This window comes from Marmota monax, unplaced genomic scaffold, assembly GCF_021218885.2.
Source record: "Marmota monax isolate L192 unplaced genomic scaffold, Marmota_monax_Labrador192_F-V1.1 WCK01_AAM20220418_F8-fsc00017, whole genome shotgun sequence".
Lineage (NCBI taxonomy): Eukaryota > Metazoa > Chordata > Mammalia > Rodentia > Sciuridae > Marmota > Marmota monax.
The window spans coordinates 1,393,349-1,411,552 of record NW_026695241.1 but is presented as its reverse complement, the minus strand read 5'-3'; the positions used below and the strand labels follow the sequence as shown (position 1 = coordinate 1,411,552).

At 50.1% G+C, this 18,204-nt stretch overlaps 1 protein-coding gene across 3 annotated transcripts in view; it reads right to left on the bottom strand.

Annotated features, from left to right (window-relative positions):
- Positions 1–14,427: 14,427 nt before the first annotated feature.
- Positions 14,428–18,204, bottom strand: part of Atg2b (autophagy related 2B) — a 64,011-nt gene continuing 60,234 nt past the window's right edge. For all 3 annotated transcript variants that reach the window (XM_046440520.2, XM_046440519.2, XM_046440521.2), the window contains one exon: positions 14,428–15,739. In XM_046440520.2, coding sequence (XP_046296476.1) covers positions 15,485–15,739 — 255 coding nt within the window. In that variant the 3' untranslated portion in view covers positions 14,428–15,484. The remainder of the gene's footprint in view (positions 15,740–18,204) is intronic.

The window sequence follows — 18,204 nt, the reverse complement described above, 5'->3', positions numbered from 1 at the left end:
GTAGGAAGGGCGGTGAGGGAGGGGCAGAGGCTGGTGACTTCCAGACCCCCAGGCGGCAGCTCTGCAGGCAACACTCCCGAGCCAAGAGGCAGGAGGCACCGGCAACACTCGCTGGACAGGAATGGACAGGCGTCCCTCTTCCCTGAGCTGCCTTTGTCCTTCTGCCACCTGCCTTCAGCCCCTTCAGCTCGTGGCTCATCAACCTTTCTAGGGGTGCAGAGCATTCCCAGGATCACGTGCCGGCCTTGAGCTTTTGAGTGCACAGCTCCAGGCTGGTTCAAGGGCACGCTGTGACAAGGTCCCTGAGAAGCCAGCCTCCTGAAGGCAGCCGCAGCAGGAGGGCCTGGCGCCTGGCAGCTGCACTGAGGCCCGACCCCCTGCCGGGAGGTTGTTGCTCACTGCAGAGATTCCTGCCTTGGCTGAAGGAGCCATTTTTCAGATTCCTGTGGATGGGGCTGGTTGGCACCGCTGGCTGGTTTCCCTTGCCACCTGGATCAGGCCTGAGCCACACCCCGGGTGCTGACGCCCGCCCTGGGTGGAGGGACGTGTCAGCAGAAGGTCCTGCAGCACCCCTTGCTCCACTGCCCACGAGGCTCCCACCTAGCCTCTATGAAGGGCTCCTGGAGATGCTTCTTCCCCAGTCCACTGCCGGCTTCGGCCCTGTCCTGGGCCCGGGAACCTGCGGTCAATGGCCACGTCTCGCCATGACTGCTCCTAATCCTGGGAAGGACACAGCCCTCCCCCAGCCCCATCCATCCCCGTACCCATCACCGATTGGGCGACCCTAAGCCCCTCCAGATCCAGCCCAGGGAACTCCACAGTGTCGCAAGAGCAGGCGGGTCTTGTTCTCTGGAGATGAATCACCCTGATGAGGAGCAGGTGGGAGCCTTGGGGACTCCTCCTCCACCTCCCTCCTCCACCCTCCCTCCTCCACCCTCCCTCCTCCACCCTCCTTCCTCCACCTCCCTCCTCCACCCTCCCTCCTCCACCCTCCCTCCTCCACCTCCCTCCTCCACCCTCCCTCCTCCACCCTCCCTCCTCCACCTCCCTCCTCCACCTCCCTCCTCCACCCTCCCTCCTCCACCTCCCTCCTCCACCTCCCTCCTCCACCTCCCTCCTCCACCCTCCCTCCTCCACCCTCCCTCCTCCACCCTCCCTCCTCCACCTCCCTCCTCCACCCTCCCTCCTCCACCTCCCTCCTCCACCCTCCCTCCTCCACCTCCCTCCTCCACCCTCCTTCCTCCACCTCCCTCCTCCACCCTCCCTCCTCCGCCCTCCCTCCTCCACCCTCCCTCCTCCACCTCCTTCCTCCACCTTCCTCCTCCACCCTCCCTCCTCCACCTCCCTCCTCCACCCTCCCTCCTCCACCTCCCTCCTCCACCCTCCCTCCTCCACCTCCCTCCTCCACCCTCCCTCCTCCACCCTCCCTCCTCCACCCTCCTTCCTCCACCCTCCCTCCTCCACCTCCCTCCTCCACCCTCCCTCCTCCACCTCCTTCCTCCACCCTCCCTCCTCCACCTCCCTCCTCCACCTCCCTCCTCCACCCTCCCTCCTCCACCTCCCTCCTCCACCCTCCCTCCTGCCACAGCTCCTGGCTGAGCTGCTGCCTGCTCTCTGGCCTCTGCACACCTGCATGTCCTTCCTGCTGTTCTGGGGAAGGCACAATGTCCACCGCCATGTGCGGTCGGTCCACAGGGCCCCGCAGCCACCCCACGGTGGGATCTTATGGAATTGAAGTGAGTAACGGGCTGCCACACCGGCTGGGAAAGATGGAATGAGCCAAGGGATGGAAGCCACCAGGGTGGGGAGTTGGAGACGTGCCCTAGGCCCCCGCTGCAGCCAGGAACATAGGCTCTCCTGCGGCTCGCAGGGGCTGTCCCGAGGGCCGGGCACTGCCCAGGGGTGCTGTGTGCTTAGTGTCAGGAGAGCCTCGCTCAAACCCCAGCACCAAGTAAATAAATACCATGCAAACGAGTGCAGGCCACGTCGGGATGTCGGAACAAAATCCGAGAAATGGCACCAGGGTCCTTTCTCTGGTTGTGACAGAGTGCCATATGAAGTTGACCTCTCTGTTTTATAGATGGAGAGATCTCCCTTCCAGAGAGGGAGGAAGACTTACCCAGGATTCCCAGGGAGCTGGGCTCCTGAGCAGGGCTCTCTCCAGACCCAGGATGCCCATGAGGCCTTGGGACAGCTCCCAGCAGTGAGGTCCGAGAAGAGGCCAAGTGGCCTCAATGGCAGCAGAGATACCTATGGCCGGGACTGGATCTCAGACAAGGATCAGGAAGCCAGGTCTACTTTCCAGGAAATTCAGGGAAAGGGGAAGTATCAGAAACGGTCTTTTAGAAATCAGAAACCATACGGGGAAGATATTTCTTGGTGGTAGTTGGTAGGGAGCTCAGTATATGACCACTACCCAAATAGCTGCCAGCTATTGGCTGCATCAATAGGAGCAGAGCATCTACAATGAGGAAGGTGAAATCCCACTGAGTCAGCCTGCACAGGGGCCATGGGGAGTATGGGTTCAGCCCTTGCCTGGTTCAGAAGAAAGAGATCAGAATGGCAGAGGTGGAGGGGACCCCACAGCAGGGCCTGAGCTTGGAGGGAGAGGAACGGATGTACTTAGTATGACCACAGTAGGACCAGAGGAAAAATACTCCTGAGACACAAGTTCCGTAATCTGAGGAGGAGCCTTTGACAGGCAGAGCTGTCCTGAGATACGACTAGCTGCCTGGAGTCCCAGTGGGCTCCCTGGTACTGGAGAAGGTCCTGACAGAGCTGCGGGCCCCCTGGCAGGGGACTGCAACCAGGACCCCAGAGGCATTAGCAGCAGCCGCCCTGGAGGGCCGACGAGACGTGTGAGGCGGGTAATCACGGGTGGCCGCGTGCACCTGCAGTTCTCCTCGCCCAAGTCAGGGGAAGAGTCATGCCAAGGCCAAGGGTGACTGTCACCTCGAGGTCACATTGTCATCACAGCCTGTGTGGGCAGCAGTGTGTCCAGAGGTGGCCTTTAGGGAGTGGCTGTCCCTGAAGTGGATCGCCGCTCACAGAGGGCGCCGACGGTCTGCAGCTGGGAACAGACCAGCCCCGCCGTGGTTTAAAATGACCCCCCAGCTCCCGACTCTGCAGGTACAGGTGGCTCTGCCAGCCCAGCCGGGCTTTCTGACATCAGGAAGCCGGTGGCTCTGCTTCTGGGGAAAGGGACAGTGGGCACGGTGATGCTCGGTGAGGAGCCCCCCTGACCTCTGAAAACCAGAGTCAGGCCGCTGTGCAGTCCCTGCAGGCACGTGCCTCCTGAAGGCCCGGGGAGCGGAGGGAAGGAAGACGCTTTCCAACCGGAGAATCCAGACCCCCAGGAACGAGCGCATCTAGTGCAGGGCACTCATTTTATAGATGGGAAACTGAGGCCTGGGACACTTTGCCCCACCTCACAGTGACATTTGGTGTGATGTCTGGGATCGGGGCCTTTCTCCTCTCTGTCTAGGGATCTGTCCTGTGCCGTGGCTCCCTGGGAACAGCTCCTGAACGTCTTATGTTTCCGAGAGAAGTATCTTTCGGCCAGGGTTGATAGGATGGAGGAGGCAGGGAACCCTTCTTCCCCACCCTTCTGTGACAGCCATTACTGCAGCCCAGCCACAATTCCTGAGCTCTCCTGGAAAAGGAGAAGACTGAATTTCCTCAGTCTGTTGAGGCTGAGTGTGGCCTTCTCTCTCACCCCCTGGCCAAGGTGAGATGCACAATCATTTCTATGCAGAGCATTTAAGATCATAGATTTCCACACCCTCTCTCTGCTGTAGCCAACCTAGAAACTTTGTGCTAAGATCAGCCTGCACCCCTGAGCGATAAGCAGAATCCCCTGCCAACCAGTAGAGAGTGAGTAGAAGATAAACTTTTGTTACTTCAAGCCATGAGAGTTGAGAGATGTTTGTTATTGCAGCAGAACCCAGCCCATCCTGACTGATTCATCAAACTTTAATAGAAAGAGGATTGTTCCCTACAATCCTGGCTTCTTGTCCACCCGCTCCATGGAAGAGAACTGACTTATCTAATTAAACAGTTTCCAAAAAGAAGAGCCAGACCTGTAGGGATCAGCTCCTTTCTCCATTCTCTTCGGGAAGTGCCTGACTGCAAACTCTGTCTTCTCTTGGCCACCAGGTAAGCTTCCAGGCTCTACCCCAGGGGGGCCATCATCAGCATTTCCTGGGCTGCATGACTAAACTGGCTGTAGTCTGAGACTCAGCTTCAAGAAGCCCATCCTGGCCGCTCACCTCCAGGCTAACCCGTATTGGCAATGGGGGTGACATTGTGGCCCCACGCTGACTTCCCTGCTTCAAATTCAGAGCCCACGAGGGAAAACCCCAGCTTCACGGTCTGCTATGATTTGAAATGTCCCCAAAATGTCCCATGTTGGAAGCCCAGTCCCCAAGGCAGCAGTGCTGAGCGGTGGGACTTTGGGGGAGGCCATTGTGTCATGAGGCCAAGCTGAAGGACTCATGCCCTCACAGATGAATGATCGGGTCCTCACGGGAGAGGCCTCGTTAAGGAAGGACCCCCCTGGCCTCCTGCTTGGCCGCGCCGTGTGATGCCCGCCCTGTCATGACACAGCACGAGGCCCTCACCTTGTGACACCTGGAAGATGCAAGAGTCATGCTCTTAGAAGGTCCAGCCTCAGGGACCACAGAAATCAACGTTTCCTCTTTATAAATTATCCGGTCTCGAGTATCCAGTTATAGCAACAGGAATGAACTTGGACGTTGCCTGCCCCTGACTGCGACAGACTCAAATCCCAAACAGGTGTTATGAGAAGCTGCGAATCTGGTTCTTGGGAGACGTCACGGAACCCTTAACAAGAGCTCAGTGAGTTCTGGCTCAGGGCTCACAGCACTGTGGACATTTGGGGCCAAGTGACCTGTGCTGGGGGTGGGCCTGTCTGAGCAGTGTTTAGCAGCAACTGGCCTCTGTGCACCAGGTGGGGGATCAGGAGCAACCCCCCAAATTGTGTCAACTGAAGAGTCCCTTAGTGGGTAAAGTCACCCCCACACACACCCAAGAACCACACTCAGCAGACACGATCAGGTTGTCCAACAACGGCCTCGGGAGAGGCAGGTGGGCTGGGGAGACTTCTTGGAGGTGTGGGGACTCCAAACCCTGAAGGACTGGACTCAAGGGGAGCAGGGAGCCCCAGAGGAGGAGACAAGGGGCAGGTGCTGCCAGGGGAGTGGCAGGGTGGGTCGGGTCCAATGGGGATGGGGGTTGGGGGCCAGCCAGAGCCACCTGAAGTCACCTGGCCCCGCTCAGCCCCGCACAGCCCCCCAGCAAGGGTTTGCTAATAACATTAAGTCCAAAGAGTGACAGCGGCTCGTAGCAAGTTCCCACTGGGGACCTGGGGACCATTCCCTGGTGCCTAACACCCCTTCCCAGCGCCCGTGGCTGCCTCCAGCCATGCCCCCTCCCCGGCCTGGTCCTGTCCCAATCTCAGGATCGGAGGGGAGGCAGGGAAGCATGAGCAAAGGGAGGGAGGGGTGGGATTCCGTCACAAGGAGATGCCACCAACCGTACGACCCCACAGGGCCCCAACCAGGTTGGGGGTGATGCGCACGAAACAGTCCCACGTCTGATCCTGTCTTTGACATTTTAAGGTTTTGTTCATTACGGATGCTTTTGTGTTAACTTTGTTTTTAAAACATTGTATTAAATTATGGCTTATCTGGATCACGATGCCCTCTCCCCACTTAAACACCACGTCCCAGGAGGGCACCTGCCTGACCCCAGACCTAAGCAGAGGACTGGGGAGGGGACCCTGCATTTCTGGGAAAGGGATCTAGCAGAGAAGTGACCACAGCTTCTGTTTCACTCCCCTTTAGACACCCCCCAGGGAGAACAAAGAGACTGGGATGGGAATCCAAAGCCCATTTCTCTTCTCTCAGGCCCCAAATATTCCTTATCAACCTATGAGGAAAGCCTCAAGGCACAGGGGCTGCTGTGTGCTGCCACGTGACCCAGTATTTCCAGGGATAAATTGATCGTGAAAAAAAAAAAAATTGACATTTAAGCAGTGTCCTTGACTCAGGGGAAGCTGTCACAGGTGAGCTCTGTGAAAGAAGAGCCCAGTGCAGCGGCACACGCCTGTAATCCAGCCTCTGAGAGGCTGAAGCAGGAGGATTACAAGTTTGAGGCCAGCCTCATTCATCAATTTAGCGAGATCCTGCCCTCCTCCCCGCCAAAAAAAAAAAAAGAGAGAGATAGAGAAAAGAGTTGGGGATGCAGCTCAGCGGTAAAGCGCCCTGAGTTCAATCCCAACCCAAAAAACACACACAGAGGGGCTGGGGATGTGGCTGAAGCGGTAGCGCTGGGTTCGAGCCTCAGCACCACATACAAATAAAGATGTTGTGTCCATCAAAAAAAAAAAAAAAAGCTAAAAAATGAATATTAAAAAATATCTCTCTCTCTCTCTCTCTCTCTCTCTCTCTCTCTCTCTCTCTCTCTCTCTCTCTTTCTCTCTTAAAAAAAAAAAAAAAAAAAAAAAACCAGACCCAGAGAGGAAGGCGGATAGGACTTTCCCAAAGCCTTCGCACTGCAGAGGCCACACTTGGGGGGCACGCGGTCCAGCCCCAGGTTCCGCAGGGAGAGCGCGGGCTCCCTCTGCTGGCACCGAGGCGGGGGTGCTCCTTGCCACACATGCCCAAAGCCAGCCCCACGCGGGCGACCACGGGTCGGGCCCAAAGCAAAATCTCTTCAGGAGGAAGTGCTCCCAATGAATGGGGCGGGTCACCAGGTACAGCTTCTATCAGGGCAACCAACGGCTGCCACCTGTCCCTGGCTCCCTGCGCCCCCTGCCGGGGCTCGTCGGCAGATGCACCCTGAGGGGCGGCAGAGAAGCGCGCAGACCCGTGGCTCCAGAGCACGGAGGACCTCGAGGCCGGGCCACCTCCAGGCGTGGCTTGTGCAACGAAGCCGGGGGGGACGGCTTCCGCAGGGTTCGAGGAAAACCAGGTCCCGCGGCGGAGGAGGAGCGCTGCAGCCGCGTGGAGATGGACCCGGGGCGCGGACCGGCCTCCAGCGCCCACGCCACGCGGGCCTGCGACCGCGCCGGGGCCGCGACTCCGGAGTTGGAATAGCGCAGCTGGGGACGCGGGCTGCTCTTGACTGTCACTCAGTGTCGGAGGAGGCTCCGCCGGCGACAGTCGGCTGACGGAATGCGCGCCTCGGTTCTGGAAGCGAGGGGAGGCTTGGCACCGAGCGGTGCGCACCCCAGTGGGACCCAAGTTTGCAAGAATGTCCTGTCCCCTGGCGGTGGCCTGGAGATTCTCCTGTGAGCACAAGCCAGCGTTCGCCTTTCGGTTACTCCAAAAGCAAAGACTTGGCCTCCAGTGCTCTTGGAGTCTTATTTCTGAGTCTGCACCACCCTCCAATCCGACCTCCCTGGAACTAGGCAACCCTGACACCTGGCTCACAGGGGAGCCAGCTCCCCGGCTCCGCGCCATGCTCCAGGTCTGTTGGCGCCTGGGAAGCCATGTCCCGAGGCCTCCCACGCCAGGAATTCTACAACTGCTCCCATGGCTTTGTTTCTTTGCTCAGCTTCATGAAACATGACTCAAACTGATACACTCTTATGAGAACAATGGCCCAAATGGTTGGCAGCGTCTGATCAGGTTCTTGCTAGAGCAGGGGTCTGCTCACTGGCTTCTGCGCTGCCGAAAAGCGAAAGCAGAATCATCCAGGACTGGTGAAGGGCCTTGTACCATAGCAGGCATTCAAGAAGCAGCAGCAGCATTTCTAACACTTGGATGGTGCTCACATGGGTCAGACACTGTTTAAAACACTAAGCAGATATTAACTCACACAATCTTCATAAGTACACTGCTACTATCTCTATGTTATAGAGAAGGAAACCAAAGCACAGAGAGGTTAAGTCACTTCCCCAAGACTACACAGCTCCTAAATAGTAAAACCTCGCTTCAGACCCAAGTAGCCTGATTCAAAAATCTACACCCTTAGCCACAGTCATAACCAAACTTGTCTATTAGAGTTTTAAAAATACACCCCAGAGGTGGTGACTTCATTGGTCTTGGATGTGACCTGGGCTTTGTCATTTTTTGATAGGGAGGTACTGGGGATTGAACCCAGGGACACTTACACTACTGAGGTACATCCCTCTGCCCGTTTTTTTTTTTTTTTGTTGTTGTTGTTGTTGTTGTTGTTTCCCATATTCAATCTCACTGAGTTGCTTAGGGCCTTGCTAAATTGCTGAGGCTGGCCTCATACTTGTGTGATCCTCCTGCCTTAGCCTCCTGAGTCACTGAGATCACAGGCTTGTGGGCATTGGCATTTTTAAGAGTGCCTAGTGATTCCAGTGAGCAGACACTTTTGAGACCCACTGCATCATCATATCCTGCCTCATTAGCCAGCAAATTCGCTGGATCTAACTTATTTGCTTCGCGAGGATTTGCCTTCAGGAATACCAACAAGCCCAGGAAGGGGGAAATCCTACCTCTGGCAACAGCAAATTATCTTGGAGTGAGCTGATTGTCTCCTGATGGAGAAGAGCATGATCTGCTGCCGGCCTTCCTGGCTTCCAGTCTAAAGTGGGCGCTGTGAGCTGCGGGTGGGGAGCTGCCCAGGGCTCAGCAACCCAGTTCCTCCCGTCCAGGGCACGCAGCTAGCCTCCATTGCCCGGTGCCTCCCAGTGAGCTGTGGCCATCTGGCAGGACCTGACCAATAGAATGTGGACAGCAATGACACTGGCCTTCCTGCTGCAGGTAGAGATTTCAGGGGAGTCTCAGACTCCAGAGGAGGCAGAGCCACAGGGAAGGAGGCAGGATGAAGAGAGCCGTGCGAGCACCACAATCCACAGTCTGGATGGCTGTCACCTACCCTTGCACCCCCACCCTCCAGCCCCTGGCCCGCACCTTAACCTCTGCCTGGGAGGCTGAGCCTCACTGCTGTAGCCTCCTCCTAGGGGAGCCCTGAGGGAGGCCAGAGGGCAGGAGAGTGGGGTATGGGGAATCGCTCCTCTGGCCACTTTACCCACTGCCACCCCTGTGTGAGTCACCCTCAGCCTGGGGGAGGGGCACGCATTGCTTCAGTCTCTTGGGAGGACGGGAAGGAGGACACCTGTGAAGGGTGAGAAGTGGCCACTGACTCAAGGCTGAGGTCTCTCCTGGGTCCACAGAGCCCTGGAGCTCCTGGGGCCCCCTGCCCTGCCACCAAGGAAGTAGCTCCTTCCTGGCTCCAGGCACCCCCATGGGTCATGGGTTTCCTGCCAGGACCCTGCTGATTCTGTGTGTGTCTGTGGCTCAGTGCGGAGCAGGTGGTCACCACAGAGCAGATATTCAGAGATGATGGATTTCTTATTTTATGTGTATGTTAGAATTACTACCAGTGGTGCGAAAACCAGGGAAAGTGAGATGACACTGAATAAAAAGCACCTTTAAACATCAGTCACACCATCTTAGGCAGATGACTTCCTCTCCCTGGGCAAAGTGACTGCACAGGCCAGATGGCCTGCGGTTCCTTCCTTCACCCTCCACGCACGGCTCCCGGCTCTGGGCAAGGCACTGCATGGGCACCGGGCACACAGGGACGCTGCCTGCATGGGCAGACGGGGTAGGACACCAATGGGGACTCAAACTCAGAGAGCAGACTGGTGGTAGAGCCCTTGCCTCCCGTGTGAGGCCCTGGGTTCGATTCTAAGCACTGCATATAAATAAGTGAATAAAATAAAGGTCCACCAACAACTTAAATTTTTTTTTAAAAAAAAGAGGAGACAGTGCTACATGGGGAATGAGGAGACAGGGAGGTGGCGCGGCCCGACTGGGGCAGGAAGGCAAAGCCCAGCGGGGAGAAGCCAGGGCTCCTCACCACTTTTGCCAGGGAGCTTCAGTCCTGGGGTTTCCAAAAAGGCTTTTCCCCAAGGGACATCTGGATTTTACTGGAGCCGTGTTCGGCTTTCAGAGTTGGGGGGGGGGGGAGGTGCTCCTGGCACCTAGTGGGTAGAGGTCCAGAGGCTGAGACCTCCTGCAGTCACAGGCCACCCCCCCCCCCCAAAGATCAATCAGGTCCCAAATATTGTGCTGCCACGGAGGGACCTTTGCTTGGGCCCTATTTTGACTTGTGAGGGACCTTAGTTTAAAAAAGGCACTCTCCAGGCTCCTCCAACCTCTGCTTACAGGCCTCAGGCAGGAGCACAGGACCAGGGAAGCTGGGGAACAGCTGGGAGGGGCAGGGCACACTGAGCATCCCAGGAGACTAGTCCTGTGCTCCCAGGGCTCAAGCTGGAGGATGACTGCACAGTGACACCTGCCACATCAAACTTCTTGTAATTTGTCTTTAAAATGCCTTTTATACATTCCTTTATAAGCAAATTATTTCTCCAAACAGATTTATCAAATATTTATCTAGGTCCTTAAGATCAAAACTACAGGATGTATTTCCAAGTCCAAACTGCAGAAAGAGTAATCACTACTCAAAAGGGGTAGGAGCGGCGAATTGTAAGATCATATACTCTATGTGTTAGAAACTGGTAGCAAATGCCAGATTTGCTATTGAAATGCAGGATCATGGGAATGTCCTTTCCTAGTCCCAGAGGCATTTCAAACAGGCTTTGGAAACAATTCATGGTGACAGACAACAGTTATGATTAAAGAAAAACCCAAAGAGTAAATAAATTTTAATTTTTTGAGTATTCTTGATTTCATATTTTAAATACACACTAACAGATACATTCCCACCAAAATACTTGTACAGTATCAGTATTCTTGTAAGTATTCACATCCATAATTAACACAATTAGGATAATTAGGAAATTTAGCAAAGTCGGTAAATATCTACACGAACGTTCTCATCCTTGTGGTGATTCAGTCTCTAAAATAAGTCAGGCTGGATCTACGTAAAAGCTGAATTTGGTGTCGCTTCCAAATTTCTCCTTGAGAAAGCCTCGAGTCTTGAGTGAGCAGCAGGCTACAGAGGGCAAGGCCAATCGACCAGAAATCGGGAGCGGCCATCCACAGCTACAAAATGCAGGTGAAGCAGCAGAGGAAGCACGTTGGGGGCTGCTATTTTGATTCCCCAGGCACGAGTGACCCTGAGCCAGTGCCAACACTCCCGAGCTCTGGACACAGCAGCACTCTGGCACTCACTAGGAAGCCAGTGCCTGAAAGCCGCATGGCTGTTCAAGGAGGAATTACATCTCTATCTCCTTTGCCAACATCCAAAATGTGAACTGACATTCAAATTTCTCATCCCCAAAGAGGCCTATTGTGGCATTTTATAGGAATGCCTTTTCTGTCTTCAGTTTGCAGACAGCATGACAAGAGGGAAGTAATTCCTCACTAGAAGTAGCTGCCTTGCAACTGGGCATCACATCTATTAAAGGAGCAGCTTGCCCCACAACAATCTTAAGCACTGAGCTAAAAGCAGGCAGGCCATGAAGCACAACTTTTTTTTTTTTTTTGTACCAGGGATTGAACCCAGGGGCACTTGACCACTGAGCCCTTTTTGAGACAGGGTCTCACTAAGTTGCTGAGGCTGGCCCTGAACTTGAGATCCTCCTGCCTCAGCTTCCTGAGCTGCAGGGATTACAGGTGTGCATCACCACTCCCTGTTTGAATGTGTATTGGATGCCAGTTGCTATATCCAGCTGATGCATTTGCAGGTCCAAAATGAGTGTGCACAGTCTCTTATTTTCAAGGTACATTGGCTATCCTCATTATAAGAGGCAAAATAAGCCAATCCCAAAGAACCAAAAGCTGAATGTTTTCTCTGATATGCAGCTGCTAATTCACAATAAGGCGTGGGGGGAGAACAGACGTATTTTGGACTAGACAGAGGGGTGTGAAGGAAGGGGAGGGGGCATGGGGATAGAAATGATTAGAATGAATGGGACAGTATTACCCTATGTACACACGATTACATGACCCGTGTAACTCTACATCACAAACAATCAGAAGAATGAGAAATAATACTCCATTTATGTACGACGTGTCAAAATGCATTCTACTGTCATGGGTAGATAGAATTAAAAAATATATATATTTTAAAAAATCAGCTATCCTCTCTACTGCTGCAGGTGAGGCCAGGGGATGTGAAGGGAAAGGAAAGAGTGTGCACCCCATGGCTCAGCACATTAACCATAACCTCGGGAATTCACTCCACACAGTCATGAGAAAACGGAAGCTGGGTGCTTTTTTTTTCTCTTTTTTAAGCTCCCATGGGCTGGGGATTGAATCCAGGGTTCACACATGAGGCAAGCACTCTATCACCGCGCCACATTCCCAGCCCCAGCTTTTCACATATACAATATTTACATCAATGCTAAGAAAATTAATAGTTAATCCTAAAACCATTTAGTGAAAATGTAGATTCTGCATTTAAAATTCAACTCTTCCATTGGTGAGAACACAGGTACCAAGGACCCATGTCAAAGGGCATCTGAGGTTCAACAGCAATTCCCTAAAAACCAGAAATATTGCAACAGCACTTAAAAAGTGGCACATGGCAGTGGACAAAAACCACTGGTCTTTATTACTATTTTGCCATGGGGTAGGCATGCTGCTCCTTGGAAAGATTTTTTTCTTAAAGTGACTTTTGCATATAAAAACATCAGTGTTAAATATATTCACTCTAAGCAAGAACCAAGTTGTACCCCAATTTCATTAAAATGAAAGTCTACTGCCACAGAATCTGAAAGAAACAGTTTTATCTATTGTCAAAGGCCAATTTTCAGATGAGCATAGTGGCGCACATCTGTAATCCCAGGGGCTCGAGATGCTGAGGCAGGAGGATCGCAAGTTTGAAGCCAGGCTCTACAACTTAGTGATACCTTGTCTCAAAATAAAAAGGACTAGGGATGTTGCTCAGTGGTTAGCGCCCCTGGGTTCAATCAGTACCCCCCCAAAAAAGAGTTCAATAGATGTTGTACTTGTAAATAAAAGCAATATGGGGATACACAGGAAGGTAAAATTGGTCAGTGCAAGAGAAATACATGGCTATGGCTATGGTCTGTGCTGACAACTTATAACACAGTCACCTCAACAGCACTGTGGGAGTCTAAGGCTCCTGGCAGATCCTGATGGAGCTTGCTTACCTGGACTCCTGGGGGAGACCTGCAAGGGGCTCAATGCAACAGCATGCGTCGCATCCCAACTCAACACGCAGGCAAAGTGACAATTCAAAAGCATATTACTGAGAGCCTGAAATATGGAGTAGCCCACAGCTGCACAGGGTGTGACGTGACCAGAGTCACAGTTCCCACTCAAGGTCACCTCCCAATGTAGGGGGCACAGACACATGCCACCATTCGCACAGGTGCACACCAAATTCCCATCGGGCTTGGTCAAAAGAAAACTTCACTTGGAGAACTAAGTATGTTGGCCAAGTCATCTGCTTGGTGGCTTGCAGATCCAGCAACCCAAGGATCCTGCTGCACACTCCTCACTGTGTCCTCACACGGAAGTCTGAAAAGACCCTCTTTAGTAGGAGATAGTTAACATACACATGTTCAGATACAGATAGGCCCTCTACTAACAGCTCAAGGGAAGAGCATTTTGGCTAAACTGACTATGAACAGTCCCTTGACACTGAATCTCTGAGAGACATAGTTTTTGTTCCAGTCAGTGATCCCACCCCAAAGCAGGGCAGGAGGGTGGGACAGAAGGCAGTGCAGAGACCCATCAAAAGGACGTATGTGTTAATGAGCTTTTTCAACTAAACCATTCACAACTCAAGGGCAAAGAAAAGGATAATTATTTCCCCCATATTACATTTAATTAAATTTAAGTATAACTATGGATTAAGAGATTAAAGATTTTAAAGTTTGATCCAGTGTTTTTCAGCTTGATTAATCAGGTAGCGTACACAACATGGTTTATTTTAAGGCAAACAGAATACTGGAGCTGGTGAGCAAGGCAACAAAATACACCCCAGAGGCTGGACTGTTAATAGGGATAGAGTTACAAATGGTTCCATGATGCTCAAGCAGGTAGTTGCAGGTAGTTACTCTGAGCATTGCCTTTCTAAGTTTTTCAGCAATAAAAAGGAAAAAAAGTAAATTTAAATGCTATGGTAACACGACTTTTATGAATTCTGAATGTGTGGATTTTTGGTTTGCATTGCCTCCCTGTTTACAAATTTAGAGAATAAAATTGATTTAATTTCATTTTCTGACCCCCCCAAAAAGAAAAAACAATTCCAAAATCCAAATTCACCTTGACAATACTCCCCTGCAACCCCTCCCACACATTAGGAATGAGAAGCTATGTGACAATACTCCACAATCAGGGACCTCTCTCAGTCCTTGGGGATCATTTACTTGATAACAACCACAATCAATTCTGACTAAGTATTTCCAAATATTTTGGACTAAATCAAAGTACTGCATTTATGAATATGCTCTATGAAAAGCAGAATAGTCATTAAAGCATAAAACAATTTTATCTTTAAATAGAAAATACTTTATTCATTCCTGACAGGTTATCAAAATGTACACTGTTAACCAAATAAAAATGGTACTCTGAATTAGTTGACTAGGGAATATGTTTTGAGGATTTTTTAATTTAATTTTCAAAGAGTAAAAACTACTTCCAATCTCCCTTCCCACACATTCTAACAAGCTTGCACTATACCTGCTTAAATTAAACAAACAATTACATGGGCCCAGTTCATTACAGAATGCACGTTTCCACTTTCACTTAGAGGAAGCTACTGCACTTGGGTATTTCCGTCTGCCAGAAGCTCTCAGGCATGTTTACTCCTCTTCGTGTTTTGTGTAACTTTGTAAATGACAAAGAATAAGGAATAAAGAACATGACTTGTATTAATCTACACACACACACACACACACACAAACACACACAGAGGATAAAGTGCAACAGGACAGAATATGTCTGTGACTTCACTTTTTCCAAGCTCCAGAAGGCTCTTCCGAGTAAATGGGATGAATGCTGCTTTTGACACCTCAAGTGTGGGGAACACCTAACCCAGCAGGGTGACTTGTGTTTTCACACTGGTATCATATTAAAAGCCCTATTTACTTTGCGTCCCCTGGGGCTTCTCTGATTCTCAACCAAAGTTTTGAAGCTGTGTTTCTTTCTAAACCTTGAGAAAAATTAACTCACCAGAGCTACATAAATAGTGCTTTAGAATGCTCCAATGCTTTTTGAGCACTCTATGCTGTAAAAGAAGGTTTCCAATGAAATCCTGTCTACAACAAGGAGAATTATAGTCATTTTAATAAAAGTAAGCAATACACTAACTTGGCAGCAAATGCTTTAACAATCTTTGACACCAGCCACCAAATGCTTCTATAGGCAAATACCAAACTAGTCCTAAATATCAGAATTTTTGGTTGCATGTTGTTTTTACGTTAAATTATTTAACTAAAAAAAAAAAAAATGCTTTTGTTCCTGAGGTGAGCACGATAAAATAAATGAGTTCCCTCTGAATCTGCCACTGGGGCTCTATGCTTCTTATTCCACCCTTACTCTCCTCACAAGGAGTCTCGTTGGAAATGCCAGTCCTCCCCGTGGCGCCATTTCTGTGATTCGTCTTGCCGAACATCTGGTCTAATTTGGTTTCTCATGCCACCCAACACGTTTGATGTCGCTTCAGTGGCAACAATCAGAGGTTTCACCACTGCTGGGGGAATCTGGCGCAGGACTTCACCCACAGCACCGGTAACCCCTCTGCTCTCATGTTCTCGAGCTGCTGTTTCATAAATGGTCTGAGCCGTGTCTGTGATTCCCTGGGGGGGTGGGGGGGTGGAGAAGGGGAATAAATTACTGGTCAGAAATCTGAATTATCCTATATTATACACTTTCAGTATAATAACATTATATTTATAAGTAGACAAATAATTGCTTTTTTGAGATTACCCAGGATAATTATTTTTATGACAAATTCTAATAATAAGGAAAAGAGGCAAGTATTAGTATTTTGTTGTGACACCAATGCATACAAAATGTAGCTAAACTACTTTTCACACAGGGAAGCTTACAGAAATACTTAATGATCCAAGAGCAGCTTTTCTAGCTTGATTAATAACTCCAGTTAAACCCAACTTAGGAAACAAAGCTCAAATAAACACTCACTTAAAGGACCACAGTGATAGCTCCCTTGATGCAACACAAAGAAAACTTAATTCCCCTAAGCTGTAGAAAATTATTTGTCTTAAATTACTGGCTATGTATTAGAAAAGATAACTGAGGAACATTCAATTACAATAAAAAAGCTAAATAGACCCATTCTGTTGAGTTGAAGAGAAAATTCTGAGAACACACAGCAGAAACCTGTCATCCAAGGACTAGAGACAAAGCTTCTGCAGCATCTCAATCTCCCTGGTCTACAGTGTTAAAGCAATCATGGCCGCCCAGCTCCGGGGATAATGTATAAATGTGCTGTGCGCCGTTAGGAGTAAAACCTCATGTGCCTTTTGAACCTCTGCTATTCATCTGACTCAGAAATCCCCCAGAGAGACCAGGGCACTGTTCCCTCGTGCTAGGTCCAATATATAAAGGAACTTTTGGTTCTCCTGGGAAATCAAAGGTCTTGTCTTAACTCAGAATCCAGTCACCAGTTTAACAAGCTAATAACATAAGGTTTTTACCCAGCTCAACAAACAAAAACATGTAATACCATGAGTTCTACACATACACACAGCACAAAGTTCAGAAAACTAAAAGAAATAGAAGTGCTCCCTTTAAAACCATCTAGAAGACAACAGCCAGTGAGGAACTGTGAGTACAAATCATCCACCTCCCTGCATCACCTTCCCTGCAGTTAGTCACCCCCCCTCCCCTCCTGCCCACAATACAGGTCAGGACGCTAAGTGAATGACCAACTCCACCAAGTTTGGAGACACAGAAGAAAATTCAAACCCCATCACTTAGCTGTGTAACCTCAAGCTAGTCTTTTAAATGGGGAATTAAAACACTGGCTGCCTCTTACGGTGTTTGTTGGAATTAAAGAGCCTGACGCTGCTTGGAAGACTACCATGACCACATCCCAAAGATCTGACTACCACTAAAGAATCACAGAGCACAGGGGTCAACAAATATCTTCTGAGAAGGACCAGATGGTAGAGATTCATGGGCCACACAGTCTATTCACGTTTCTTTCTGGATTTCCCTTTTAGAGTCATTTAAAATTGTGAAAAACCATTATTATCAAGAACTATGTAATGTTTTGAACAACCAACAATAAAAAATTAAAAAAATAAAAATAAAAAAATTACCTCTTCTGATTGACAGAGCTTTAATAAATGATTTATAATTAAAAAAAAAAAAAAAAAAACATTATTAGCTTGATTGTCCCTCCAAAAACAGGCCTGGGTAGATGTGACCTGCAGGCTAGTCTGCAAACCTCCATCTCACAGATGAGTTATTTATTAACACCTGAGACGTTCTCTCTTTCTTTGATTTATTAACATCTAAACTGAAAAAAAAAATATTTCTCAGCATTTTGGAACCTCTATTAAAAAAAAAAAAAACATTAGTTCAGAATTCAGTTTCAGTCTAATCCAGCATGCCCTCACAACTCAGCTCAAGCACTGCCCCCATCCTTTCTTCCTTCATTCTTCCTACAGATGGTTTTTGAGAAAAGAACTGAACTTCAGCTGCAGTTCCCCGGGTGTCAGTCCTGGCCCACCATCTGCTTGCTGTGGTTTGCTGGGGGCTCCTTGTTCGTACTAAGCCGGTTTCCTCATCTCTAAGTCAGCATCGGCACCTGTCTTAAGAACCACTTATACCCTGGACACAAAGGACCACATCAATGTACGTGTTGTATAAACATACATTGTCAGGCAAGTGCTTCCCAAGTGCTCCATATTCAAAGTGCTGCTCTTCCCTGCTGCCACTGCCTTTGCCTACCTTGAACCTCAGTAATAAGTCTTACAAATATGTTGGTAACTGGACCAATACTGGTAATTCTCTCTTTATTCTCTGCGCTATATCTCTTTTCAGAAGTTGAACTTTGGTCTTCCCTTCTTTTATCCCCTGATATTATTATTGGGCCCTACCCCACTGGCCTTCCCACAGACTTGGGAACCACAGAGTCTACTTCAGTAGAAGAAGGACTGGCCTAGGTCCTTTTATCACCAGAACATGACTGGTGAAATGTCTTTTATGAAATTCTAAAACATGAACCATAAAGTAGGGTGACCACAAACTTCTTCAAGTCATGTTAAAAAGAATGTCAAAAATGATGAAGCAA